The following is a 27,807-nucleotide window of genomic DNA, read 5'->3' on the forward strand; positions in this document are numbered from 1 at the left end:
GGACAACTCAAAGAACAAAAACTAATTAAAAATATAGTCGGGATTCCCTTTATTTGTCTGGGACACTATGCTTAATTGGGATAGGACACTTGCTGAACAGTTTCTAGCTAGCGTCGGTCTCATACACTTGTGTGGCCGTTAGACACTACACCATGCTTAGAGCAAACAGTTTTTAAGTAATGGCAGTTGTGTGTATTTGTGTTCAAAAAGTAGTGATTTTTGTCACTGATGGTCGACAAGAAATAAACAGTAAGGCAGTTCAGGATTGTCTTGCTCACTGTGTTTTCAAGCATTCAGACTTGGAGATGCCAGAAACGGCCAGGAGTGAAAATGAAACGATTAACAAATTAGGAATTATGAAGAATTTGAAGGTATCGATAATCATCCTGAATGTTACAATTAAAATTAGGATTTGGAGAATACAATTGTTGAAAGTATTGTATGAAGGCAGTCTTATTATCTGCATTAGGTGGCTGTGCTGATTTTGTTCACTTAATAATAATAAGTATAATAAATACTGTATAGATTCTGAGTTGGAAATTCTTTTGTTTCAGCAGCAGCATTTAAGAACACATTTAGCAGTGTTCAAACTTAATTAATAATGATGGTAGGCAGCCGTTGATCCCAGGGAATCATGGGTTTGCGCCTCAGGTAGACTGTGTCCTCTTCAGGGCGCAAGCCTGGGCAGGAAGATTTGAAGAACCGGCTGTTGCCCATGCACTGGGTTCCCCCTCTCCACGTCACTGATGTAGTCCAAGGGAAGAGCAAGCGCCAATACAGCTTGACACCAGTGTAGTCGCAGAGGTTGCCAGAGTGAAATTGTAAACGACATCAAACTGCCTTAGGGACCCTGGCTGCAGAGTTCTTCATCGGGCTTTATTCCCAAAGCCTTTCCCATGAGTGGGTATGGCTGCAAGGCAGCGGAGGTTTAAAATCAGAGTTTTCCTTCTCTTAAGTGGCCTGCTGTCCAAGGCTGACAAGCCTCACCTGCCTGATAACCAATAATAAAGTACAGAATAATAATATATACAATGATAATATACCAATGTGCAACAATAATAATGTATGAAATAATAAAACAGAGACTATTGTACAATGATGTGTGTTCTCCTGTCACACAGAGATGAACTGTTGTATATGCTTATTGCAGTTGGTAAGAAAGATTTTCTGTAACGATCCTTACGACAGTGGAGCTGAATGAGCCTTTTCGAAAGGGTGCTCCGCTGCTTATTCAGTAGGTCATGGAGAGATTGTACTAGATTGTCCATAATGGATAACAGTTTGTTTAGGGACCTCCTCTCCACCACTAACTCAGAAGAGTCTGGGTTGTAGCCAAGGACAGATCCAGCCTTTTGATGAGCTTATTGAGACTTTTTGCATCACCAGCACTAAAGTTGCTCCCCCCACACAAAGCCGCAAAGAAAGACTGCACTCGCTACAACAGACTGGTAAAAGATCTCCAACATGCTGCTGCACACATTGAAGGATCTCAGCTTCCTTAGAAAATAGAGTCTGCTCATCCCCTTCTTGTAAACAGTCTTGGTATTATTTTTCCAGTCAAATCTGTTGTCAAGGTGAACACCCAAGTATTTATACTCCTCTACCACAACATCATTTTCTCCCAGAATGTATACAGTTAATGAAAAGAACACAGTATCATACACTGGATGAATTCCTCTGTTAATAATTGTTAAGAACTAATACACAGTTTTACAGTACTACAGTAGGATTGCTTAAGTTCTAATTTGTTCTGTATTTCATTTAAAAGGATAATTTGTTACTCTGTTAAATGGCAGTTTTTTAAAAATACTTTTTTAACTATTTCCATGAAACTTTGGCAAATAGGGGCCTCCACTTAATTGGGCCAAAGTATACTGATACCAGTATGTCCCTATTAACTGGAATACACTGTATTTATATTCTACATATTATCTGGAATGTTTTAATTAGTGAATATACAGTGAACTATTCCACATTAATACAATGCTATTACTAACATAGTGAGGCAGTCTCTTGTGGTAACATTATTTATGGATGTTTTGGAAGTACAATAGATCCTGATTAATTGGGACACATCAGGACCAGTGCATTGTGGTCCAATTAAGTGGCTGTCTCAATTAGCCAAACTTTATTTGGAATAGTTAAAAAGGTATTAAAACAAACTGAGTAACAAATTATGTACTTAAATAAAATACAGAACAAATTAGAATATTACCAATACTACAAAATAATTGTGTGTTAGTTCCTAATAGTTGTCGACGGAAGAATTTATGCTGCTGTGTCCTTTTGATTGAATTGTAAATGAACAAAATCAGCGCAGACACCCAGTACAGATAACAGACTCCCTTCATTGCCTTCCTGTATAGTCACTAGCTCAAGCTCAGATGTGTCATATTCACCACTTTCCTTGTCTTCATATTTCTCAACTTAGTGTTTTAATACAATGCTTTTGACAATTGCATCCCCCCAATCTACATTTTCATTATAATATTCAAGATCATTGTAAATAACTTAGCATTGTTCATAGTTCCTGATTTGTTGAAGTAGCAAAATCATTTCATTTTAACTCCCAGCTGTTTCTGGCATCTCCAAGCCTGAACGCTGGAAACCACAGTGAGCAAAATGGTTCTGAATAGTTGTACTGTTCATTTCTTGCCAACTATCATTGATTTTTGAATACAAGCACAAGCAACTGACACTACTTAAAACCTGTTCACACTAAGCACGGTGTAGTGTCTAACAGCCACACAAGTGCACACAACTGAAGCTAGTTAGAAAATGTTTGGTAACCATCTCCTACCTGAATTAAGCTGCATATTGTCCAAATAAACGAAGGGAATCCCAGCTATTTTCTTGATTAGTTTTTGTTCTTTAAGGCAACCTAAGTAAATGGCTGTCCTGATTAACTGACAGCCGATAACTGGAATCCACTGTATATAAATGATTCATCTAACTCTACAAGTTTAGAATGAAAAGAACTTTGATCATAGGATTTAACATTTATCTCTACGTATCATATCAAAACACATATTTGTAAAAAGCTACTAAACATGAAAAAGTATCAACAATAGAGCATTCATGTAATTAAAGTTTAATAAATCCCATGTTAGTCTTTGAAAGCAGCATAATGTGTGTTTATTTAATTTAAAAGTAATATGAATGTTTTAACTCCCAGGTTGATTGCACAGATAAAAATGGCCAATGTGCACTGGTTCATGCTGCTTTAAGAGGTCACCATGAAGTTATTGAATATTTACTCAAAGCAGATTGGACATCGAGTATACAGTCTTTCAAGAAAAGTCAAGCTCTTCAGCAAGCACTGATTGCAGCTGCAAGCATGGGACACACTGACGTATGCTTTCAGAAGTTGTTGTTCACTTGTTTAAACTATACATAATTAAAATAGACACTTTGAGGAATATCTAATACACTATACAGCATTTGGAGGTGCAACCATTTTAAATCTTTGGATGCAGATCTTCAGTAGATGATCCTTCTATCATGGGAATCAGCCCTTTGGCCCAATTTGTCCAGGCCAACAGAATTTTTTCCTGAGCCTGTCCCAATTGCTTGCGTTTAGCCCATGTCCCTGCAAACCTGGTGTATCCATGTACCTGTCCAAATGCCTCTGGCACATTGTAATTATACCCACCTTTACATCTTCCTGTGATAACTTGTTTCATACACAAATTGTCCTTTGTGAAAATCCTTTGCTGCTCAGATTGCCTTTAAATTTTTACTCATCTCTCCTTAATCTTTTATATCCTTTAGATATTCCTACCCTGGGAGAAAAAAAAAAGCTGTGACCATCCATCTATGTCCTCATGACTTTCAAATTGTCTATAAGATTACCCCTCAGCCTCCTTTGTTCCAGGGAAAATAGTTCCAGACTATCCAGTTTTAACTCAAGCCTTCCAGTCTCAGCAACATCTTTGTGAATCCTTTTTGCACACCCTGTAGCATAATGATGTCATTCCTATAATTGCACACAATATTGCACAACATTGTGAGCTGAAGGGCCTTTTCCTGTGCTGTACTGTTCTGTGTTCAAGTATTTCAGGTGAAGTCTCACCATCCTGTATAGCTGTGGCATAGCTTTCCAACTTTTGTATTCATTGTCTCCATCATTGAAGGCAAGTATGCCATATGCTTTCTAAACCACTTTATCTATCTGTGCTGTCGTGTTCAGAGAACTATGTACTTATTCTTCTAGGTGTTTCTGTTCTTTCAACATTCCCCAAGGCTCTCTCATTCACTGTGTATGTCCTACCCTTGCACATCGAATGTTGGAGCACAATTTTACTGAACTACAAGAAGGACTTTAATATATAATACTCTGAATCCTCAATAGCCAAATTTATTTTGTTTGTTGTCAAAGAAGTCACCTTTAATGGCTCTCAACTTGCTTGGTGGTATCAATATAGCTAAACACAAAATAGCTAGAAACCAAAGAATCAATTTTTAAAATTATTAATAAATATGCTTCATACTATATTTCAGTCCATAAAAATTAGAAGAGAACCTTTTAACTTTGCTTTTTCGAAAGGCACCAACGCATGAGGAGAAGCGATCTGTTTTAATTAATTTATGTATGCATAGCAGAGAGAAGGGAATCACTTTTCTACATAGTTGTGAGAGAAGAGCATCCAGAAATGAATTTTGTTATATTCTGTTTATTGGGTCCTATATACAGTCCAAATAACCAGTAGTTCTCAAGCAAACTGATAATGCTATGAACATATAAATGGTTGACTTATCTTCTGTGTGCTAACCATTCACTTAAACCCTTTAATGGAAAACATTTTAAACATTGGAAGTAATTTGCGCACATTATGTTTAATTACACAAGTAAGTGCTTTCAATTTTTCTGTGCAATTTATAGGTTGTGAAGAATCTTCATGCTCTTGATGGTGAACACAGAATAGACATCAACAGCTTTGATACTCTTTGGGGTGAAACAGGTAATCGAGGTCTTTCTGTTTTTCCCTTTATAACTTAAAAGTTGCATGTTATCCCTTACTCACTCTTCCTTCAGTTAGTCCTGACGAAGGGTCTCGGCCTGAAACGTCGACTGCACCTCTTCCTACAGATGCTGCTTGGCCTGCTGCGTTCACCAGCAACTTTGATGTGTGTTGATTATACATTTTTATTACTTTTCAAAACAGTTATTCTTTATGATTTCTTTCAATCCACTTTTAGATACTCATTAGTGAATGTTACATATGTAGAGTAAGTTATAATAATAATATTGACCATATTGGAGTTACTACCTCAAATTCCAGTGTCAATCATGTAATTTCTGTCAACAACACTTTAAGTATTCACTGGGAAAAAAACAGTTTTACTTTGTTTTATTGCATTTGTTAATTTGGACTGTTTATACTGATCCAAATGAAAGTAATTTCAATCAGTTATTGTCATTTCAAGTTGGAAGTCACAAGAATGCATTTCTTTGTATGTCTGATAATTAGTGAGTTGAGTCGCATAAATAAAAATCAAAACAACAATTGTGGGGGGCAAAATATTTCCACTGCTTGGACACCAGAATTTGTAAACTTAAAATAATTTGCAACACAGCAGGAAGAGAGGAGTGCTTTTTTTAAAAAAAAATGAGGTCCTTTGATGCTGAGCACTGTGTTTGAAACATTTGTATAATCATATTCAATTACAGCACTCAAAAAGAATAAGATTTATAAAGACAAAAAAAATTATAGGACAACAAGGAAGTGGGACACTGTCCGAATCATCCATTTATTTTATTGTCTCCACTTGGTGTTACTCCTTGTGGCACATAGGGCGGCATTTTTTGCTGTTTCTTTAACATTTGTCCTTTTTTTTTTATGAAACCAAGTTTCTAATTCAATGCTCAACCCAGCAAGGGGCCTGCTGGATTTGAACCCGGGACTGTTTGCCCCAAAGTCCGGTGCTGGTACCACTACACCACTAGCCAGCAATTTCAGCTTGTGTGAGTAACTGTTTTTTCTTCACCTTAGCTCTTACAGCAGCAGCAGGAAGGGGTAAGTTGGAAGTATGTGAACAACTTCTGCACCGTGGAGCTGTGGTGTCCCATCCCAATCGAAGGGGTATTTCTCCAGTATTTTGTGCAGCAAGGCAGGGCCACTGGCAGGTAAAATATTTTCTGTTTGTTGTCATAATGTTTTTATTTGCTTGCAATAGGTATCTTATTGTTCATTATGAAAGTTTTAAAACATTAGCAGAATTTTAATTTCTGTTAGAAGTCACTTTTGCTTAAAGTATGTGTTGATTATAATGTGATTTGCATATTTGTTCATCCTTTGCATCCCTGCACTAGTGTCAATTTGGAATCGTGTCTTTCACTAAAATATCAGTAAGTAATCCAAAATGCCAACGACACCACAAAATATTGTTTTGTATATCATTTTGAACATTTAAAAATATTCCTTAAATTGTTAAAGACAGAAGTATAGAAAACGGCAGCATGTACAGGACCTCTACTTTTTAGAGTTGGCTCCGTCATTCAGTGTGTCATAGCTAATTATCCATTTCATTGCCTTATTTCTGTTTTCTCCCCGTATCTCTCTGCATTAAGAAGCATATCTATCTACTCGAAAATATTTAACAACAAGGTCTGTGCTGTTTTCTGTTGTAGAGAATTCTACACCACTTGGGCGAAGAAATTTCTCCTAATCTTGATTCTAAATGGTATTGTGGAATCAGCAGCCTTTAGAAACAGCTTTCCTATATTTAGTCTGTTCAGTTTTGTTTGAATTATATAGCTTTTGATGAGAGCTCCTCTCATTCTTCTATATTGCAATAATTTGAAGTCTAACTGACCTAATCTCTCATTGTACATTGATGCTATTCCAGGACCAATCCAGTAAAATTTGTAGCATTCCTTCCATGGCACAAACATCCTTCTCAGACGAGTCCTCAGCTAAATCCCGTGGTCATCAGTCTTGTGTTGATTTGTCAATGGCCATCATAAAGTCAGAATGATGATGTTTACTGAGTTTAGACTGCCCATTTTTATTGACATCTCCTCAAAACTGAGACCCTATGTGCTTCCTTGAGCAAGATCTGGATAATGTTTAGGCTGATGCTGATAAGTGGTATGTAGTGTTTCCTCTGAGATTGGATAACTACTTCCCCATGTAATGTGGAACTATTATTGCAACATTCATGTCAGTTAACCATTCACCAGAGATTCAGTCGACCTAGCCACATAGATGCTATGGTAGAACTCGGGGAAAATTGGATCAAGTGGTAAGTCTCCAGACTCCTAAAGTATCATCTCCAAGGTGCACATCTATAGCATGATGGCCTATTTTCTGATTATTTGGATGAATGCATCTCCAAATAACATTCAGGATGTTCAGTGAATCAAAGAAAAAGCAGTCACTGGCTTTGACTTCACAGCTTTAAACACTATGGCTGCAGCGTATAAAATCAACAAGGTTCACAAAGACATTTTGCAAAGGCTTCTTCAACCAAACCACAAAAAAAATGGCATCTAACTGGATGAAACAGCAAGGCAGAAAGGTATAAATATATCCTTATTGACCATTGTTCAGATGGCAAAGAGAATAATTGGCTGGTTTTAAGCAATTGTTTAGTTTTGAATGTAAATGTTTTAAGTGCTCGGACTAATTCCATTGGAATGTTGATTGATTTATTGTTTTGAAAATTTAGATTGCTGACCTACTGTTTCGGCATGGTGCTGATGTGAACACAACTGATAAGCAAGGTCGTACACCACTTATGGTGGCTTCTTGTGAAGGACATGTGAACACTGTTGAATTCCTACTTTCTAAAGGTAAAGGTAAACATAAAAGAAAATAACGTCTACCTCAATGTCACAAAAACAAAGAGGCTGGTTGTGGACTACAGGAGGAATGGAGACAGGCTAACCCCGATTGACATCAATGGATCTGGGGTTGAGAGGGTGAACAGCTTTAAGTTCTTCGGCATCCACATCACCGAGAACCTCACGTGGTCTGTACACACCAGCTGTGTGGTGAAAAAGGCACAACAGCACCTCTTTCACCTCAGACGGTTGAGAAAGTTTGGTATGGGCCCCCAAATCCTAAGAACTTTTTACAGGGACACAATTGAGAGCATCCCGACTGGCTGCATCACTGCCTGGTATGGGAACTGCACCTCCCTTAATCACAGGGCTCTGCAGAGAGTGGTGTGGACAGCCTAGTGCATCTGTAGTTGTGAACTTCCCATGATTCAGGACATTTACAAAGACAGGTGTGTAAAAAGGGCCCATAGCATCATTGGGGACTGGAGTCACCCCAGCCACAATCTAGCTGCTACCATCCGTGAAACTACTGCAGCATAAAAGCCAGGACCAACAGGCTCCAGGACAGCTTCTTCCACCAGGCCATCAGACAGATTAACTCACACTGATTTGAGTGTACTCTATGTTACATTGACTGTTCTATTTATTGTAAATTATTATAAATTACTATGAGTGTCCATTGCACATTTAGATGGAGACGTAACATAAAGATTTTTACTCATGTATGTGAAGGATGTAAGAAATAAAGTCAATTCAGTAATGTCAATATCTGTAATATTATGGACTTGCATTATTCTTGGTTTCAATATCTATTTGGTTTTGATCTTAGGTGCTTCCATATCTTCAGTAGATAAGGAGGGGTTGACTTGCTTGAGCTGGTCCTGCCTGAAGGGGCAAAAAGCTGTGGTTCAGACTTTAGTGGAGAAAGGTGCATCTATTGATCACACAGATAAGAATGGTCGAACTCCTCTGGATCTAGCAGCGTTTTATGGAGATTCTGACATTGTGAGTACTATCAGGCTTTGTTTGACATGTATTATTTTTTTAGTTCCATCATTGCAGAAGGTCATTGGACTTTTTATATTTGAAATGCCATATTAATGCATATTGTGTCTAGATGAATTGTCTGGAAAACTCTGAATTGAATTATGTCGTGTAAAACACAAGAGGCTAACTGACTCCCTTAACTTAAAGATGTAACTGTCTTTGTAAAATGGTTTAAAGGCACAAAGTTTGTTAAGATTGAGTCTGGATGTTTGTCAAGCTATGTAGGAACAGTAGCAGCTTATATTTGAGGGGAAATAATGAAACTTTATGGGTTTCAAAGGGCAAATATCCTCTCTGCATAAGTTTTCCAGCTCTTTCCACCTCACATTATCACTAATTTTTCACATAAAATATTAAAACTGTAGCAACACTAAAAATGTTGGAGGAACTCATTAAGTCAGCCGGCATCTGGAAAAGGGGGTCAGAAGCCAAACTTGGAAGGTGGGAGGAGGTACAAGCTGGCAGGTGATAGGTGAACCAAATGAAGGGTAAGGTGGGTAGGAGAGGGGGAGTGAAATAAGAACCTGGGAGGTGGTAGGTGGAATAAGTAAAGGGCTGAAGAAAGAGGAATCTGACGGGAGAGGACAGTGGACCATGGAGGAAAGGGAAGGAGGAGGGTTATGAGAAGACTAGAATACAAGAGCAAGATGTGCTGCTGAGGCTTTGTAAGGCATTGTTCAGACTGCACTTGGAGCATTGAAGCAATTTTAGTCCCAGGTCCCTTTTGTGCTTCAGTTGTTTTTGTATTTTCTCTCCATTTAGAAAATAGTCAACCCTTTCATTTCAATTACCAAAGTGCATGACCATACACTTCCCGACACTGTATTCCATCCGCCATTTCTTTGCCTATTTCCTAATCTGTATAAGTCCTTCTGTAGCCTCTCTACTTCCTCAAAACTACCTGCCCTCCTCCACACACCCCTGTGGAACAACACTAGTCACTGGCAGCCAACCAGAAAAGGCTCCCTTTATTCCTACTCTTTGCCTCCTGCCGATCAACCACTGCGTAATCCATGCTAGAATCTTTCCTGTAGTACCATGGGTTCATAGCTTGTTAAGCACCTTGTTAAAGGCCTTCTGAAAATCCAAGTACACAGCATCAACCGATCCTCCTTTGTCAATCCTGTTTGTTATTTCTTCAAAGAATTCCAACAGATTTGTCAGGCAAGGTTTTCCCTTGAGGAAACCATGCTGACTATGACATATTTTATCATGTGCCTCCAAGTACCCTGAGACCTTGTCCTTAATAATCAACTCCAACATTTTCCCAACCACTGAGGTCAGACTAACTGGCCTATAGTTTCCTTTCTTCTGCTGCTGCTCTCCCTTCTTGAAGAGTGGAGTAACATTTGCAATTTTGCAGTCTTCCGGAACCATTCCGGAATCTAGTGATTCTTGAAAGATCATTACTATTGCCTCCACAATCTCTTCAGCCACCTTGGGGTGTACACCATCTGGTCCAGTTGATTTATCTACCTTCAGACCTTTCAGTTTCCCAAGAACATTCTCTAGTAATCTATGTCATTGGTACCAATAAGTACTACAATTTCTGGCTGCTCACCCTCCCGCTTTAGAATGCTGTGGACCCCAATTGAAACTTCCCTGACCCCAGCACCAGTGAGGCAACATGCAGTACCCCATCCATTGTCTCTTTCACAACCACTGAATCTCCTGTCTGCACCTCTAACTATGGAATCCCCATTACTACTGCATTTCTCTTCATCTACCCCCCCCCCACCACTTCTGTGACCCAGAGCCAGATTGAGACCAGGTTGTTGTGGCTCTCCCTTGGTATCCACAACCAACAGTATGCAAATCAGTATACTTATTGAGGGGTGTGGCCACAGGGGTACTCCGCACTGACTGCCAATTTCTTTTCTCTCTCCTGAAATTAACCCAGATACCTGTCTCTTGCAACTTAGGAGTTGCTACCTTCCTGTAGCTCCTATCTATCACCTGTTCATTTTCATGTATGAGCTAAAGGTCTTCGAGCTACAGCTCCATTTCCTTCATATGAACCCTAAGGAGATGCAGCTCGTTGAACTTCATGCAGATGTAGTTTTTCGGGAGACTAAAGGTCTCCTAGAGTTCCCACATCTCACAAAAATAACATACTACTAACTCTGGACCGATTCTCCAAGCACTAGCTATAGACTAATAGATAAAGAAAGGAGAAAAGAAACTTGCCCAAGCCTGTTGTGCCAGAGCCTGACTACTCTAAAACTGTCCACTCCAACAGTTGCTGCTCTGCTTTAACGTGCTTCTTTTTATTGGCCTTTGCCAAATGACTAAGAGATCGTTGTGATTGCAGTCTGTAGAAATGTTCTGAAAGGCCCCGAGCTCTTTTTAAATCTCAGCCAATCAAGCAATTGCTATGGATGAGTGCGGCCCACTGCATGATCTCCAGTGTCCCAGCCACCCATTATTTCCCATTACTTCAATACATAGGCTACACTGTCCTGCCCAAAAGCTCAACTGAATTCTTTCTGCCTGGGAATTCCAACAGTCAGTCAATCTGACTGATAATATGTTTGGTCATGGTGGGCAATGTGAGGGGGAAAAAGTGCTGATCCCCTATTTGCTATTATACTTACTGAGATTGGTGGTTCTGGTTTTCAAGATTTCCCTAGCTCAATCAGCTTTCTGCTTCCTTCGGATCTTTAAGTTGGTTTACAACTCAATAAAGAAAACAATAAAACCAATTTGCTAAGACAGTTGTTGGATCTAGAGATAATATTACCCTGAAGGCTCTTAAGAAGTCAAGAATGAGGTGCAAATCTTGTTACGTCCATTTTATTAATGTTCAGAAGAAAACAGTAAAGCATGACACCAGATTACTATAACACTTGCTCTACCGTAAGTAAGGAGGAACTCAAAGAACAGAGAACTTGCCTCATTGTCGATCTTTATACTGAAGCTAGTTCAAGCTGCATAGATGAGGAAGTTCTCTGGTAAGAACAGCCCTAGACAACAAGGACAGCTTTGATTTATTTATGTTGTCATGTAGGTGAGACTACAGCTAGAGGTTATGGGTTAAGGATTGAGGATGAGAAGTGAAATGTTTTAAGGAACCATGAAGGGAAACTTCTTCACCCAGAGAGTGTGGAACGAGCTTCCAGTGCAGGTGGTGGATGTGATTGTGATTTCAAAGCTTGAGAGAAGTTTGGATAAGTACATGGATGGGAGGAGTATGGTCTCGGTGTAGGTGAATGGGACTAGGCAGTTCAATGGACCAGAGGGACTGAATGGTCTGTTTCTGTGCTGTAGTTTTCTATGGCTCCATGACATTCCAGGTCTACAGGCAATGAAACTACAAAAATGTTGAACCAGCTGGACTGCAAATTACTGAAAATTTCCTGAACATTTGCAGACAGATGATTGTACAAACATATAAGAAAACATAAAGAAAGTTAAACTACAAGAGAAATGATAATTTAGACACCAGTCCAACGCAATGAAAGACATTTTGTCCTTTTTGCTATTGTAAAGCTTGCTATTTTATTTACAGGTTCAGTATCTGGTGGAAAGAGGTGCCATGATTGAACACGTTGACCACAGTGGAATGCGTCCATTAGACAGAGCAATTGGATGCTGCAACACTCCAGTTGTAGTGATGTTACTTAGGAAAGGTGCAAAACTAGGTATGGATCTAAAACTGATAGGATGCAGAGCCTCTGTAATCAACAGTAATATTTCTGATTTGTTATTCGTAGATTATTTATTGGTTGAGTTCATAGTAAAGAAGCAGTATTGTCCTGTATTTCTCTGTAAAATTTTATACTGACTTGTAAAGAATGCAGTTGTCTTGAGGCCCTCCATTGGTCAGGGTTGACCATGGATGTTGTGTCCCAGCGGTCTACGTGATACACAAGCCAGAGCAGTATGATACGCAAAGCAAGCTGGTGCCTGTGTAGCAGGCTCACCCTCTCCACGCAGCTGATGAATCCAAAGGAACGGCAGAGACTGATACAGTTTGACATCAGTGGTGTCACAGGAGTTGCCAGTCAGCGTTGAGCTCTTTATGGACTCCAGCTCCAGATTTTTCCCTCAGGGTTTACTCCTGAAACCTTGCCCATGAGTGGGTTTAGCTACAAGGCCGTGGAGGTTTGAGATCACAGTTTTCCTTCTGGATGAGCTGCCACACATGAGCCCCATCTGCCCAGCGACTGGTTTCAGGGCATCTCTTTTGCCTCTTCTCCTGTCAGTAGAAATGGTTCCGCTGGGCATAATAGCTAAGCCACATCTGAAGGCCAGGAGCCGGACTTGGTTGTCAGAGGTTATTTGAGACAAATGCCATTGGAAGCGTTTAATAGGTAGTGGGAGCTTGTCCCCATTACCACCCCTTGCTATAGCAAACTTAAAGGAAACATGGTTGTGTAAATTGATTATATTGCCAATTTGAAATTGTCTCTATTTTTAAAAAAAATTACAATTTATGATCAGTTGTATAATCTGTGCTTATTGTTTTGGATCTGTATTGCTGGCGAGATGAACATTGCCTGTCTGGTAGCCTTGAGCAAGTAATGGTGAGCTATCTTTTTCAGAGCTGTTCTGGAGGGAACTCCAAGATTTAGAAGCAGTGACAATGAAGAACCTGCAATATATTTCCAAGTCAGGAAGATTTGCTACTAGTGCCTTTGTACTTCTTGGTCATCAAGTTTTTGGGCTTGGGAGGTGATAGATGGAAGAAGTAAAGGCCAGACGGAATTTGATTGGAGAGGACAGTAGATCATTGTAGAAAGGGAGGGGGCACAAGAGGGAGGCGATAGGCAGATAACCAGAAGAGAAGGGGTTGAAGGGGAACCAGTATTCATGCAGAAGTAGTGAATGTGGGATTGATTACATTTAAGAGAAGTTTCGCTAAGTACATGGATAGGAAGGGTATGGAGGGCTATGATCCAGGTGCAGGTGGATGGTACCAGGCAGATCAACGGTGTGACATGGACTAAACGGACCAAAGCGCCTGATTCTCTGCTGTAGTGCTCTGTGACTTAGCTTACACAGCCATATGAGGCAGTGAATTCCTCCGATTCACCGCCCTCAGGCTGAAGACATTCATCCTCATTTCTTTTCTAAAGTGGTTTCCTTGCTTTGCTCTTTGGTTCTATACTCACTCCCACTATTGGAAACATCCTCTCCACATCCACTCCGTCTCGGCCTTTCAATATTCGGTAGGTTTCAATGTGATCCCATCTCATTCTTTTAAACTTCACTGAATACAAATTCATCAAATGTGCCTCATATATTAACCCTTTCATCCCTAGGAATATTCTTGTCAACCTTCTCTGGACCCTCTCCAATGCCAGGACGTTCTTTCTTGGATAAGGGGACCAAAACCGCTTACAGATATTCTGGTCCTCTTGAAGTGAATGCTAATATTGTATTGGCCTTCCTTATGAATTCCCCTTTCTTCCTGGGCATCTCAGTAAATGGCTCGTTAGCCCTCGCTAGCAGTCTCCCAATTTAGCACTGAGAACCCCACCTCTGTCCAGCCTCGTACATCTTGGGTCCCGCCAAATCCATGAGATTGGGATGTCTCACCCACCCAAGCCCTGTTATGTGTGAAGGCTGTGTGATTTGCTGCCCTGTTACAGCTTGTCGCAAGAAATAACAGACCGCACAGGGCATATAATTAAAAGGAGTATACTTATGACATTTAACTTAACTAAAGAGTGAGTAGAGAAAAGAAAAACAAGGGCCCATTATAATTAAACAGTCAAATGTACACAGGTTGGAGCTCAAATCTTCCAAAAATCATATTCACCTATCCCCAACAGACTCTTGTGCCTTGGCTCCATCGAATCACGGTCCCCTCCAGATCGAATCCTACAACCGGTTCTCTCCAGTGTCTTCTCTCTTTGTCTCCCTCCGAACAAAGATCAAGACTCCCACTGGTGTCAGGCACAAAGGACTTGCTCCCCCAGCCTTCTTTCCTGATTAGATAACCCACATTCCTAAACACCCCTTATTTTTAACGACAACCCAAACACCGTTAGCAGTGAAACCTTTACCAGGGCAATTGCACTTACTACTCACTCTACCTACAAGTTAAACTTTGTGGAATGCTGCACTAGGACTCCCAAGTTCTTGTTATGGATGTTTGTTGCTAGCCCGTTCCCTGAGATAGGGATGGTGAGATGCAGAACCCATGCATACGGTCAACGGCTTCTTCAACTTCACCCACATTATCCAGATCATGTGTAACTATGGTACTTGCATGGGGCCAAGATTTGTAAACAACCTTTATTTTAATCCTCGAGAACTGTTCCTTCAACACTCTCTCTGGTACACTGATGCTTTGCTTCTAGTCCTGAAGCAGAACTTGAAATTGTCTTTACTTTTGCTGCTGATTTGCACTCTTCCCCATTTTTAATCCCCTCTTAAGTGCTTTTATTAATACATTACAAATGCTACAGAAGTTCTTACAGTGGCATGCAAAAGTTTGGGCACCCCGGTCAAAATTTCTGTTACTGTGAATAGCTAAGCGAGTAAAAGATGACCTGATTTCCAAAAGGCATAAAGTTAAAGATGACACATTTCTTTAATACTTTAAGCAAGATTATTTTTTTTATTTCCATCATTTACAGTTTCAAAATAACAAAAAAAGAAAAGGACCCAAAGCAAAAGTTTGGGCACCCTGCATGGTCAGTACTTAGTAACACCCCCTTTGGCAAGTATCACAGCTTGTAAATGCTTTCTGTAGCCAGCTACGAGTCTTTCAATTCTTGTTTGGGGGGGTTTTGCCCATTCTTCCTTGCAAAAGGCTTCTTGTTCTGTGAGATTCTTGGGCCGTCTTGCATCCACTGCTCTCTTGAGGTCTATCCACAGATTTTTGATGATGTTTAGGTCGGGGGACTGTGAGGTCCATGGCAAAACCTTCAGCTTGCTCCTCTTGAGGTAGTCCATTGTGGATTTTGAGGTGTGTTTAGGATCATTATCCTGGAGTAGAAGCCATCCTCTTTTCGTCTTCAACTTTTTTACAGATGGTGTGATGTTTGCTTCCAGAATTCGCTGGTATTTAATTGAATTCATTCTTCCCTCTATCAGTGAAATGTTCACCGTGCCACTGGCTGCAACACAAGCCCAAAGCATGATCGATCCACCCCCGTGCTTAACGGTTGGAGAGGTGTTCTTTTCATGAAATTCTGCACCCTTTTTTCTCCAAACATACCTTTGGTCATTGCAGCCAAAAACTTCTATTTTAACTTCATTAGTCCGCAGGATTTGTTTCCAAAATGCATCAGACTTGTTTAGAAGTTGCTTTGCAAACTTCTGACGCTGAATTTTGTGGTGAGGACGCAGGAAAGGTTTTCTTCTGATGACTCTTCCATGAAGGTCATATTTGTCCAGGTGTCGCTGCACAGTAGAACAGTGCACCACCACTCCAGAGTCTGCTAAATCTTCCTGAAGGTCTTTTGCAGTCAAACAGGGGTTTTGATTTGCCTTTCTAGCAATCCTATGAGCGGTTCTCTCGGAATGTTTTCTTGGTCTTCCAGACCTCAACTTGACCTCCACCGTTCCTGTTAACTGCCATTTCTTAATTACATTACGAACTGAGGAAACAGCTACCTGAAAACGCTTTGCTATCTTCTTATAGCCTTCTCCTGCTTTGTGGGCATCATTTATTTTAAATTTCAGAGTGCTAGGCAGCTGCTTAGAGGAGCCCATGGCTGCTGATTATTGGGACAAGGTTTGAGAAGTCAGGGTATTTATAAAGCTTTGAAATTTGCATCACCTGGCCTTTCCTAATGATGACTGTGAACAAACCATAGCCCTAACAAGTTAATTAAGGTCTGAGACCTTGGTAAAAGTTACCTGAGAGCTCAAATCTCTTGGGTGCCTAAACTTTTGCATGGTGCTCCTTTCGTTTTTTTCACTCTAAAATTGTATAAAACAAAAATAATACACTAATCTTGCTTAAAATGTTGAAAAGAATGTTTCACCTTTAACTTTATGACTTTCAGAGATTAGTTCATCTTCTACTCACTTTTCTATTCACAGTAACAGGAATTTTGACCAGGGGTGCCCAAAGTTTTGCATGCCACTGTATGGTCATTCATGTTAATGTGTTTTAAAAAGAAGTTGCTGCACTCTGTTTTAAGTAATAGAACATTTTTCCCAAGTAATGGTATGAATTTACCTTTTAGTATAATATAGCCATGTTGTTATTCATGCAGGTAACGCAGCTTGGGCAATGGCTACGTCCAAACCAGACATTCTGATAATTTTATTACAAAAACTAATGGAAGAGGGAAACCTACTTTATAAGGTATGTTATCTTTTTGAATTTCCACTTTGATTTGGAACCATGTCCACACCATAGTGTATCAGAGGATGTAGTGAATTCAGCTACATTCACTACCTTAAAGAGACATCTAACTAGGCAAGGATATGAACGTAATGCAGGCAAAAAGGATTAATGCTGATGGGGAAAAAAGTTCAGCATGGACATGATGGACTAATGGATACATGTCTGTATGGCTTTATGTCTCTCAAGTAACATTATTGAGAGAAGAGGAGTGCAATAGTGATAGGCAATTCCATAATTAGAGGAGCAGACAGCAGATTCAATGGACGTGAAAGAGATTAGTTGACTCCCAGCTGCCAGGGTCAGAGATGTCTCAGATTTGGTCCACTGCATTCCAAAGAGGGAAGGTGAGCAGCCGGAAGTCATGGTACATATTGACACCAATGCCTAGAAAAAGGGAGGAGGTCCTGAAGAGAGAAGAAAGGGAGGGAGGTAGCAGAAAAGCAGGGCCTTCAGAATAGTAATCCCTGGATTACTGCCTTTGCCACATGCCAGTGAGGTTCAGAATAAAAGATTTGGCAGATGAATGCACAGCTGAAGCATTGGTGCAGTGGACAGGGTTTCAGATATCTGGAGCATTGGGATCTCCTCTGAAGAACGTATGACCTGTACGAAAAGGACAGATTGCACTTGAACCCAAGGGAGACCAATATCCTTGTGAGCAGGTTTGCTAGAGCTGTTGGGAAGGGTTTAAATTAATTTGGCAGGGGGGTGGAAGTCAAAGTAATAGGGCTGAGGATAGGACAGTTGGTGTACAACTAGATGCAGTATGTAGTGTGACTATGAGGAAGGACAGGTAGGTGGTTGTGTAATATTGCAGTCATCGGAATGAGTTAAAGTGTAATGGGGCCAAAATCGAAATGGATTACGGACACATGATTGAAGGTTATATTTGAACGAACACAGCAAATGGAATAAGGTGGTGCTTTTGGGATTGTCAGGTAAGATATAGAAACATAGAAAATAGGTGCAGGAGTAGGCCATTCGGCCCTTCGAGCCTGCACCACCATTTATTATGATCATGGCTGATCATCCAACTCAGAACACCGCCCCAGCCTTCCCTCCATACCCCCTGACCCCCGTAGCCACAAGGGCCATATCTAACTCCCTCTTAAATATAGCCAATGAACTGGCCTCAACTGTTTCCTGTGGCAGAGAATTCCACAGATTCACCACTCTCTGTGTGAAGAAGTTTTTCCTAATCACGGTCCTAAAAGGCTTCCCCTCTATCCTCAAACTGTGACCCCTCGTTCTGGACTTCCCCAACATCGGGAACAATCTTCCTGCATCTAGCCTGTCCAATCCCTTTAGGATCTTATACGTTTCAATCAGATCCCCCCTCAATCTTCTAAATTCCAACGAGTACAAGCCCAGTTCATCCATTCTTTCTTCATATGAAAGTCCTGCCATCCCAGGAATCAATCTGGTGAACCTTCTCTGTACTCCCTCTATGGCAAGGATGTCTTTCCTCAGATTAGGGGACCAAAACTGCACACAATACTCCAGGTGTGGTCTCACCAAGGCCTTGTACAACTGCAGTAGTACCTCCCTGCTCCTGTACTCAAATCCTCTCGCTATAAATGCCAGCATACCATTCGCCTTTTTCACCGCCTGCTGTACCTGCATGCCCACTTTCAATGACTGGTGTATAATGACACCCAGGTCACGTTGCACCTCCCCTTTTCCTAATCGGCCACCATTCAGATAATAATCTGTTTTCCTATTTTTGCCACCAAAGTGGATAACTTCACATTTATCCACATTAAATTGCATCTGCCATGAATTTGCCCACTCACCCAACCTATCCAAGTCACCCTGCATCCTCTTAGCATCCTCCTCACAGCTAACACTGCCACCCAGCTTCGTGTCATCCGCAAACTTGGAGATGCTGCATTTAATTCCCTCATCCAAGTCATTAATATATATTGTAAACAACTGGGGTCCCAGCACTGAGCCTAGCGGTACCCCACTAGTCACTGCCTGCCATTCTGAAAAGGTCCCGTTTATTCCCACTCTTTGCTTCCTGTCTGCTAACCAACTCTCCACCCACACCAATACTTTACCCCCAATACCGTGTGCTTTAAGTTCGCACACTAATCTCCTGTGTGGTACCTTGTCAAAAGCTTTCTGAAAATCCAAATATACCACATCCACTGGTTCTCCCCTATCCACTCTACTAGTTACATCCTCAAAAATTTCTATGAGATTCGTCAGACATGATTTTCCTTTCACAAATCCATGCTGACTTTGTCCGATCATTTCACCACTTTCCAAATGTGCTGTTATCACATCCTTGATAACTGACTCCAGCAGTTTCCCCACCACCGACGTTAGGCTAACCGGTCTATAATTCCCTGGTTTCTCTCTCCCTCCTTTTTTAAAAAGTGGAGTTACATTAGCCACCCTCCAATCCTCAGGAACTAGTCCAGAATCTAACGAGTTTTGAAAAATTATCACTAATGCATCCACTATTTCTTGGGCTACTTCCTTAAGCACCCTGGGATGCAGACCATCTGGCCCTGGGGATTTATCTGCCTTCAATCCCTTCAATTTACCTAACACCACTTCCCTACTAACATGTATTTCACTCAGTTCCTCCATCTCACTGGACCCTCTGTCCCCTACTATTTCTGAAAGATTATTTATGTCCTCCTTAGTGAAGACAGAACCAAAGTAATTATTCAATTGGTCTGCCATGTCCTTGCTCCCCATAATCAACTCACCTGTTTCTGCCTGCAGGGGACCTACATTTGTCTTTGCCAGTCTTTTCCTTTTTACATATCTATAAAAGCTTTTACAGTCCGTTTTTATGTTGCCTGCCAGTTTTCTCTCATAATCTTTTTTCCCCTTCCTAATTAAGCCCTTTGTCCTCCTCTGCTGAACTCTGAATTTCTCCCAGTCCACAGGTGAGCCACTTTCTCTGGCTAATTTGTATGCTGCTTCTTTGGAATTGATACTATCCCTAATTTCTCTTGTCAGCCACGGGTGCACTACCTTCCTTGATTTATTCTTTTGCCAAACTGGGATGAACATTTGTTGCAGTTCATCCATGCAACCTTTAAATGCTTGCCATTGCATATCCACAGTCAATCCTTTAAGTGTCATTTGCCAGTCTATCTTAGCTAATTCACGTCTCATACCTTCAAAGTTACCCCTCTTTAAGTTCAGAACCTTTGTTTCTGAATTAACTATGTCACTCTCCATCTTAATGAAGAATTCCACCATATTATGGTCACTCTTACCCAAGGGGCCTCTCACGACAAGATTGCTAATTAACCCTTCCTCATTGCTCAAAACCCAGTCCAGAATAGCCTGCTCTCTAGTTGGTTCCTCGACATGTTGGTTCAAAAAACCATCCCGCATACATTCCAAGAAATCCTCTTCCTCAGCACCTTTACCAATTTGGTTCACCCAATCTACATGTAGATTGAAGTCACCCATTATAACTGCTGTTCCTTTATTGCACACATTTATAATTTCCTGTTTAATACCATCTCCGACCTCACTACTACTGTTAGGTGGCCTGTACACAACTCCCACCAGCGTCTTCTGCCCCTTAGTGTTACGCAGCTCTACCCATATTGATTCCACATCTTCCCGGCTTATGTCCTTCCTTTCTATTGCATTAATCTCTTCTTTAACCAGCAACGCCACCCCACCTCCCCTTCCTTCATGTCTATCCCTCCTGAATATTGAATATCCCTGAACATTGAGCTCCCATCCCTGGTCACCCTGTGATCCCAACTATATCATAATCATTAATAACAATCTGCACTTTCAATTCATCGACCTTATTACGAATGCTCCTTGCATTGACACACATAGCCTTCAGGCGCTCTTTTACAACTCTCTTAGCCCTTATACAATTATGCTGAAAAGTGGCCCTCTTTAATGCTTGCCCTGGATTTGTCGGCCTGCCACTTTTACTTTTCTCCATAGTACTTTTTGTTTCTACCCTCACTTTACACCCCTCTGCCTCTCTGCACTGGTTCCCATCCCCCTGTATTGAACTAACCTCCTCACGCCTAGCCTCTTTAATTTGATTCCCACCCCCCAACCATTCTAGTTTAAAGTCACCTCAGTAGCCCCCGCTAATCTCCCTGCCAGGATATTGGTCCCCCTAGGATTCAAGTGCAACCCGTCCTTTTTGTACAGGTCACGCCTGCGCCAAAAGAGGTCCCAATGATCCAAAAACTTGAATCCCTGCCCCCTGCTCCAATCCCTCAGCCACGCATTTATCCTCCACCTCATCGCATTCCTACTCTCACTGTCGCGTGGCACAGGCAGTAATCCCGAGATTAGTACCTTTGCGGTCCTTTTTCTCAACTCCCTTCCTAGCTCCCTATATTCTCCTTTCAGGACCTCATCCCTTTTCCTACCTATGTCATTGGTACCTATATGTACCACGACCTCTGGCTCCTCACCCTCCCACTTCAGGATATCTTGGACACGATCAGAAATATCCCGGACCCTGGCACCAGGGAGGCAAACTACCATCCGGGTCTCTGGACTGCGTCCACAGAATCGCCTATCTGACCCCCTTACTATCGAGTCCCCTATCACAACTGCCCTCCTCTTCCTTGCCCTACCCTTCTGAGCTACAGGGCCGGACTCTGTGCCGGAGGCACGGCCACTGTCGCTTCTCCCGGGTAAGCTGTCCCCCCCAACAGTACTCAAACAGGAGTACCTGTTGTTAAGGGGCACAGCCACCGGGGTACTCCCTATTACCTGACCTTTCCCCTTCCACCTCCTAACCGTGACCCACTTGTCTGCCTCCCGTGGCCCCGACGTGACCACCTGCCTGCAGCTCCTCCCTATCACCTCCTCACTCTCCCTGACCAGACGAAGGCCATCGAGCTGCAGCTCCAGTTCCGTAACGCGGTCCCTAAGGAGCTGCATCTCGATGCACTTGGCGCAGATGTAGACGTCCGAGAGGCTTGTAGACTCCAGGGCCTCCCACATCCAACACCGAGAACAGCAAACTGCCCTCACACTCATACTGCCCCTCTCCTCAAATAACAACAGAAAATGAATACCAAACCTCCCTCGCCTCGCCTGTTTCCGCCTAAGCCCGTTGAGCCGAAGCCCTTAAGTCTTCACTCTGCTCCCGGCTCACTCCGCAGCCCGCAAACTCCGCTGCCCACTCTATGAGGCTCTGTTCCTTTTAAATCTGCCGCGCTGCACAGCCCGACGTCACACGCCTGCGCAGTCCTGCCTCTCAGAACGCTGTTGGAGAAAAAAAATAACGAAAATTTCAAAAATGTCTTTCTCGGCACTCCCACTCAGACTCTCAGACTCCTTCTTCGAATCAAACCCGAAGCAGGATGTCTGCCCTTTTAAATCTGCCGCGCTGCACTACCCGACGTCACACGCCTGCGCAGTCCCGCCTCTCAGAACGCCGTTGGAGAAAAAAAATAACGAAAATTTCAAAAATGTCTTTCTCGGCACTCCCACTCAGACTCTCAGACTCTCAGACTCCTTCTTCGAATGTGGCACAGTTGAGTAGTAATGCCACAACAATGAAAGAAGATCAAAGTTGGGAGCTTATTATCCAAGGGTATGCACTGTATCAAAAGGACAGGCATGCAAAGGGGGCGGGGTGGCTCTGTTCTTTAAAAAATTATATCAAGTCCTTTGAAAGAGGTAACATCAGGTCAGAAGATATAGAATCCTTGTGGGTAGAGTAAATATTGCAGGCAGCATCTATGGAAAAGAGTAAACAGTCGATGTTTCAGGCCGAGACACATCATCAGGTCCTGATGAAGGGTATCATCCTGAAACATCAACTGTGTACTCTCTTCTATAGATGGTGCTTGGCCTGCTGAGTTCATCCTGCATTTTGTGCATGTTGCTTTGGATTTCTAACATCGGCAGATTTTCTCATGTAAGGGTAAAAAGACCCTGATGGGAGTTATATACAGACCTCTGAACAGTAGCCAAGATAGATGTAGGCTACAAATTACAATGGGAGATAGAAAAAGCATGTAAAAAGGACAGTGTTGGAATAGTCATGGAGGATTTCAATATGCAGGTAGATTGGGGAAAATCAGGCTGGTGCTGGATCCCACAAGAGGGAATTTGTAGAATGCCTATGAGATGACTTTTTAGAGCAGCTTGTGGTTGTGCCCATCAGGAAATTGGCAATTCTGGATTGGGTGCTGTGTAATAACCAGATTTGATTAGGGAGTTTAAGGTAAAGAACCCTTAGGAGACAGTGATCATAATATGTAGGAGCATAATATCCCTTAAGATACAGGAGCAGCAGTAGGCCATTTGGCCTGTTGAGTCTGCTCTGCCAGTCGATCATGGGCTGGTCCAATTCTTCCAGTCATCCTCACCTCCCTGCCTTCACCCCATACCCTTTGATGCCCTGGCTCTCTCAAGAACCTATCTCTCTCTGCCTTAAATATGATCGAATTCATCCTGCAGTTCGAGAAGAAGAAGCTAAAATCGTAAGTATTATTGCAGTGAAGTAAATGGAATTATGGTGGCATGAGAGAGTTGCTGGCCAAAATTGATTGAAAGGGGGCACTAGTAGGATGACAGGAGAACAGCAGTGGCTGGAGTTTCTAGGAGTAATTTGGAAGGTGCAGAAAAGATACATCCCAAAGATGAAGAAGTATTCTAAAAAAAGGATGAGACAACCGTAGCTGACGAGATACCAAAGACTGCATAAAAGCAAGAGAGAGGGCGTACAAAGATCTGTGGGAAGGTGGAGAATTGGGAAGCTTTCAAAAACCAATAGAAGGCAACTGAAAAGCCATAAAGAGAGAAAAGATGAAATAGGAAATTAAGCTAGTCAATAATACAGAAGAAATTTGTTAAGATGCATAAAGAGTAAAAGAAAGACAAGAGGGGATATCGGACCACTGGAAAATGACGATGGAGAGGAAGTAATGGTGGACAAACTTAACAAGTATTTTGCATCAGTCTTGGAAGAAACCAGCAGAATGCCAGAAATGCGAGAGTTTCAGTGAGCAGAGTGAGTGTTACTGCTATTACTAAGGAGAAGATGCTTGGGAAGCTGAAAGGTCTGAAGGTAGGTAACTCAGCTGTATATTTTGTACTAGATGGACCACACTTTGACAAAATGCCGCTCGTAGCTACCTAACAAGATAAAAGCTCATGGTATTACAGGAAGATACTCGCGTAGATTGAAGAGTGGCTGAGTGACAGGAGGCAAAGTATGGGAATAAAGAGAGCCTTTTCTGGTTGGCAGCCGGTGACTAGTAGTGTGCTGCAGGGACGAGGAATTCTGCAGATGCTGGAAATTCAAGCAACACTCATCAAGGTTGCTGGTGAACGCAGCAGGCCAGGCAGCATCTCTAGGAAGAGGTACAGTCGACGTTTCGGGCCGAGACCCTTCGTCTTGACCCGAAATGCTAGAGATGCTGCCTGGTCTGCTGTGTTCACCAGCAACTTCGAGTGTGCTGCGGGGGTCAGTATTGGGATCACTTCTTTTCACGTTTTATGTCATTGATTTGGATGAAAAAATTGATGGCTTTACAGACGTTACAAAGATAGGTGGAAGGGCAGATAGTGTTGAAGAAGCAGAGTGTTTGCAGAAGGACTTAGGTTGGGAGAGTGGGCAAAGAAGTGGCAGGTGGAATGTAGTGTTGGGAAGTGCATGGTCATGCATTTTGGTAGAAGGAATAAAGCTATGGACTACTTTCAATATGGAGAGAAAAATCAAAAATCTAAGGTGCAAAAGATGTCCTCGAGCAGGATTCCCTAAAGGTTAACTTGGAGGTTGAGTTGGTGGTAAGGAAGGCAAATGCACTGTTAGCATTCATTTTGAGAGGACTAGAAAACAAGCAAGGACAGTTTTTAACATTATGAACAGTTTTGGGTCTCTTATCTAAGAAAAGACGTGCTAGCATTGGAGAGGGTCCAGAGGATGTTCAATCCTCTGATGATCCCAGGAATTAAAGGGTTAACTTGTGAGGCACTTTTGATGGCTCTGGGCCTGTACTCGCTGGAGTTAAGAAGAATGAGGGGAGATGTCATTGAAACCTATCAAATATTGAAAGGCCTAACACAATGTGGAGATGATATTTCCTGTAGTTGGGGAGTCTAGGATCAGAGGGCATAGCATCAGAGGGCATAGCATCAGAGTTGGGGGGGGGGGGGGGATCCATTTAGAACAGAAATAAGGAAAAATTTCTTTAGCCAGAGAGTGCTAAATCTATGGAATTCATTGCCACAAATGACTGTGCAGGCCAAATAATTGAGTATATTTAAAGTGGAGGTTGATAGGTTCTTGATTAATCAGGATGTCAAAGGTTAAGGGTAGCAGGGAGGAGAATGGGGTTGAGAGGAATAATAGATGACCCATGATAGAATAGTGGAGCAGACTCAATGGCCCAAATCGCCCAATTCTGTTCCTATGTCGTCCTATGGCAGGGAAAAGCTAAAATCAGATGTAGCAGATTCACAATTGAGTAAAAGTAACTCCCAAGGCATGAGGGAGGAGCTGGCAAAAGATGATTGGAAGGGGACACCAGCAGGGATGACTTCAGAGCAAACTTATTCTTAGAGCTTTTCTTAAACAACAGACCAACGTTAGCTATTCTCCAATCATTCGGCACATCACCCTTGGCTAAGGATGTTTGAAATATCTCTGCTAGGGCCCCTGCAATTCCTGTTCTAGCCTCCCACAGGGTTTGAGACATCAAGCCATGGTGATTTAACCCCTCCCCCCCCAATTTGCCTCAAGACAGCAAAAAAAAAACCCTCCAGTGACAATGAGGAGGTAGTCATGGGGAACTAAGAAATGGTGAATGAGTATTTATATCAGTCTTCATGGTGAAGCCGACAATATGATGGAAATTCAAGAGTGTCAGGGGGCAGAAATGAGTGTAATCTTAGTATTACTAAGGAAACGGTGCTTGAATGGTCTTAAAATGAATAAGTCACCTGGACCAGATGGACTATACCGCAGAGTTCTAAAAGAGGTAGCTGAAGAGATTATGGAGACATTAATAGTGATCTTTTGATAATCACTGTTGGACTGTTTTCTAAATGGGAAGAAAATTCTGAAATCAGAGCTGCAAAGGGACCTGGAAGTCCTCATGCCAGATTCTCTAAAGTTTTACTTGCAGGTTGAGTCGGTGGTGAGGAAGACAAATGCAATGTTAGCATTTGTTTCAAGAGGACTAGAATATGAGCAAGTGTCAAACGTTTGTTGATACTGAAATAAAATACAGGTTCCAAAGATTACAAATGAACATTACTTACAGGAATCTAGCTTTACTCAGATTTTCCCATGCATTTTAAAACATTTTTTTTCAAATAGTAATGATGAAGTTTAATGACTGAATGGCATGGTGTTCATTGCTTTAATTATAGGTAGCATTAGGGGGAATTACTCAATTAAATGAAAGCATTATACCAAGTGTACATAGAGTAATCAGATATGTTAGCTATGGAAAATGGATGTTTCTGTGGAGATATCAGCTAGTGGACAGTACTTAATGAATGGAACCATGACGTTCTAGGAACTGGTGGTGGTATTATTTTTTATTTAGGAAAACCAGTAGCCCAAGTGCAATAAATGTTGATATTTTTCACTTTGTAACCTGGGAATCGTGCTTCTGGATCAGATGACTCATTTACTTAAAGCATAGCCAGACTTCTTAATACTTACTTGTTGTTACTTACCAATTTTTGATCCATCATCACTATTTTCTTCGGTTTACTGAGATAGCTACATCCTTATTTTGGTAGAGTTGAAGGTGACTATGCTCTAGGTTCCTAATTAGTTTCACCCCGGTCTGACTATTTACTCAGATGTACATTTTTGGCTTTCTTTTTATTCAACATCTTCTATTTTTAAGATGTTTAAAATATTTTTCTTTTAATTCTCCTATTAACTTACTATATTTAGCCTGGTTCTCTCTCAAATTACTTCACATTCATCATACACCTTACATTTTGTTTCTTTTTTTTTCTTTGGAGCTCTGGCTTCGGCCCCCTAAGTTCTCATAAATTGAGAATTTACCTGTACTTGAAATGTCTCTTTGTTAAAGTCTCCTGTGATTCCATTATATTTTACCTGCCAGTCTTTCCATTTTTACCCTGGCATTATCCTCTTGACTCCCATTTAAGTAGGCCTCTTCATGAAGAACTTCTGCTTTAGATTGCTCTTTATTTTTCTCCACTATATCTTAAACTTTTTTATGATCTTAGTTTCTTGAATGTTCTCTCACATAGTTCACCAAATTCCCCAAATTTAGATCCAGCAATATTTTCTTTCTCCCTGTGCCAAAACTTTCATCAATTTCAGAATATCTCTTCAGATAGAGTCATACAGGTAGAAATAGGCACTTCAGGCCCTCATTGCCTTCAATTTCTTCCTATCGAAATGTTTTATTTAAGCACTGTGATTTTACTGCTGCTATCACTTTCTCTGGCAGCTTGTTCCACTATCCCTCTGTGTCAGAAAATATGCCCCTCTGGTTTCTCTTCTTACCTTAAACCTTTGTCTTCTAGATTTAGACTCCTCTACCCTAGGAAAAAGACAGTTACTATGTATCGTATCTATGTCCTGCAAAGTTTTATAAATCGCAATGCCTGGTTTCCTGCAGTCCCCAATGAGAACAGTCCCAGCCTAAACAATCTCTCCTTGTATTTAAAGCCCTCCATTCCATGCAACATTCTGGCTACT

At 41.4% G+C, this 27,807-nt stretch overlaps 1 protein-coding gene across 2 annotated transcripts in view; it reads left to right on the forward strand.

The window, feature by feature from the left end:
* Positions 1 to 27,807, forward strand: part of tanc1a (tetratricopeptide repeat, ankyrin repeat and coiled-coil containing 1a) — a 175,321-nt gene that overhangs the window by 134,135 nt on the left and 13,379 nt on the right. For both annotated transcript variants that reach the window (XM_072261989.1, XM_072261990.1), the window contains 7 exons: positions 3,176 to 3,352; positions 4,883 to 4,961; positions 5,994 to 6,127; positions 7,672 to 7,795; positions 8,616 to 8,791; positions 12,342 to 12,474; positions 17,011 to 17,102. In XM_072261989.1, coding sequence (XP_072118090.1) covers positions 3,176 to 3,352; positions 4,883 to 4,961; positions 5,994 to 6,127; positions 7,672 to 7,795; positions 8,616 to 8,791; positions 12,342 to 12,474; positions 17,011 to 17,102 — 915 coding nt within the window. The remainder of the gene's footprint in view (positions 1 to 3,175; positions 3,353 to 4,882; positions 4,962 to 5,993; positions 6,128 to 7,671; positions 7,796 to 8,615; positions 8,792 to 12,341; positions 12,475 to 17,010; positions 17,103 to 27,807) is intronic.

This window comes from Mobula birostris, chromosome 6 (assembly GCF_030028105.1).
Source record: "Mobula birostris isolate sMobBir1 chromosome 6, sMobBir1.hap1, whole genome shotgun sequence".
NCBI classification, from domain to species: Eukaryota; Metazoa; Chordata; class Chondrichthyes; order Myliobatiformes; family Myliobatidae; genus Mobula; species Mobula birostris.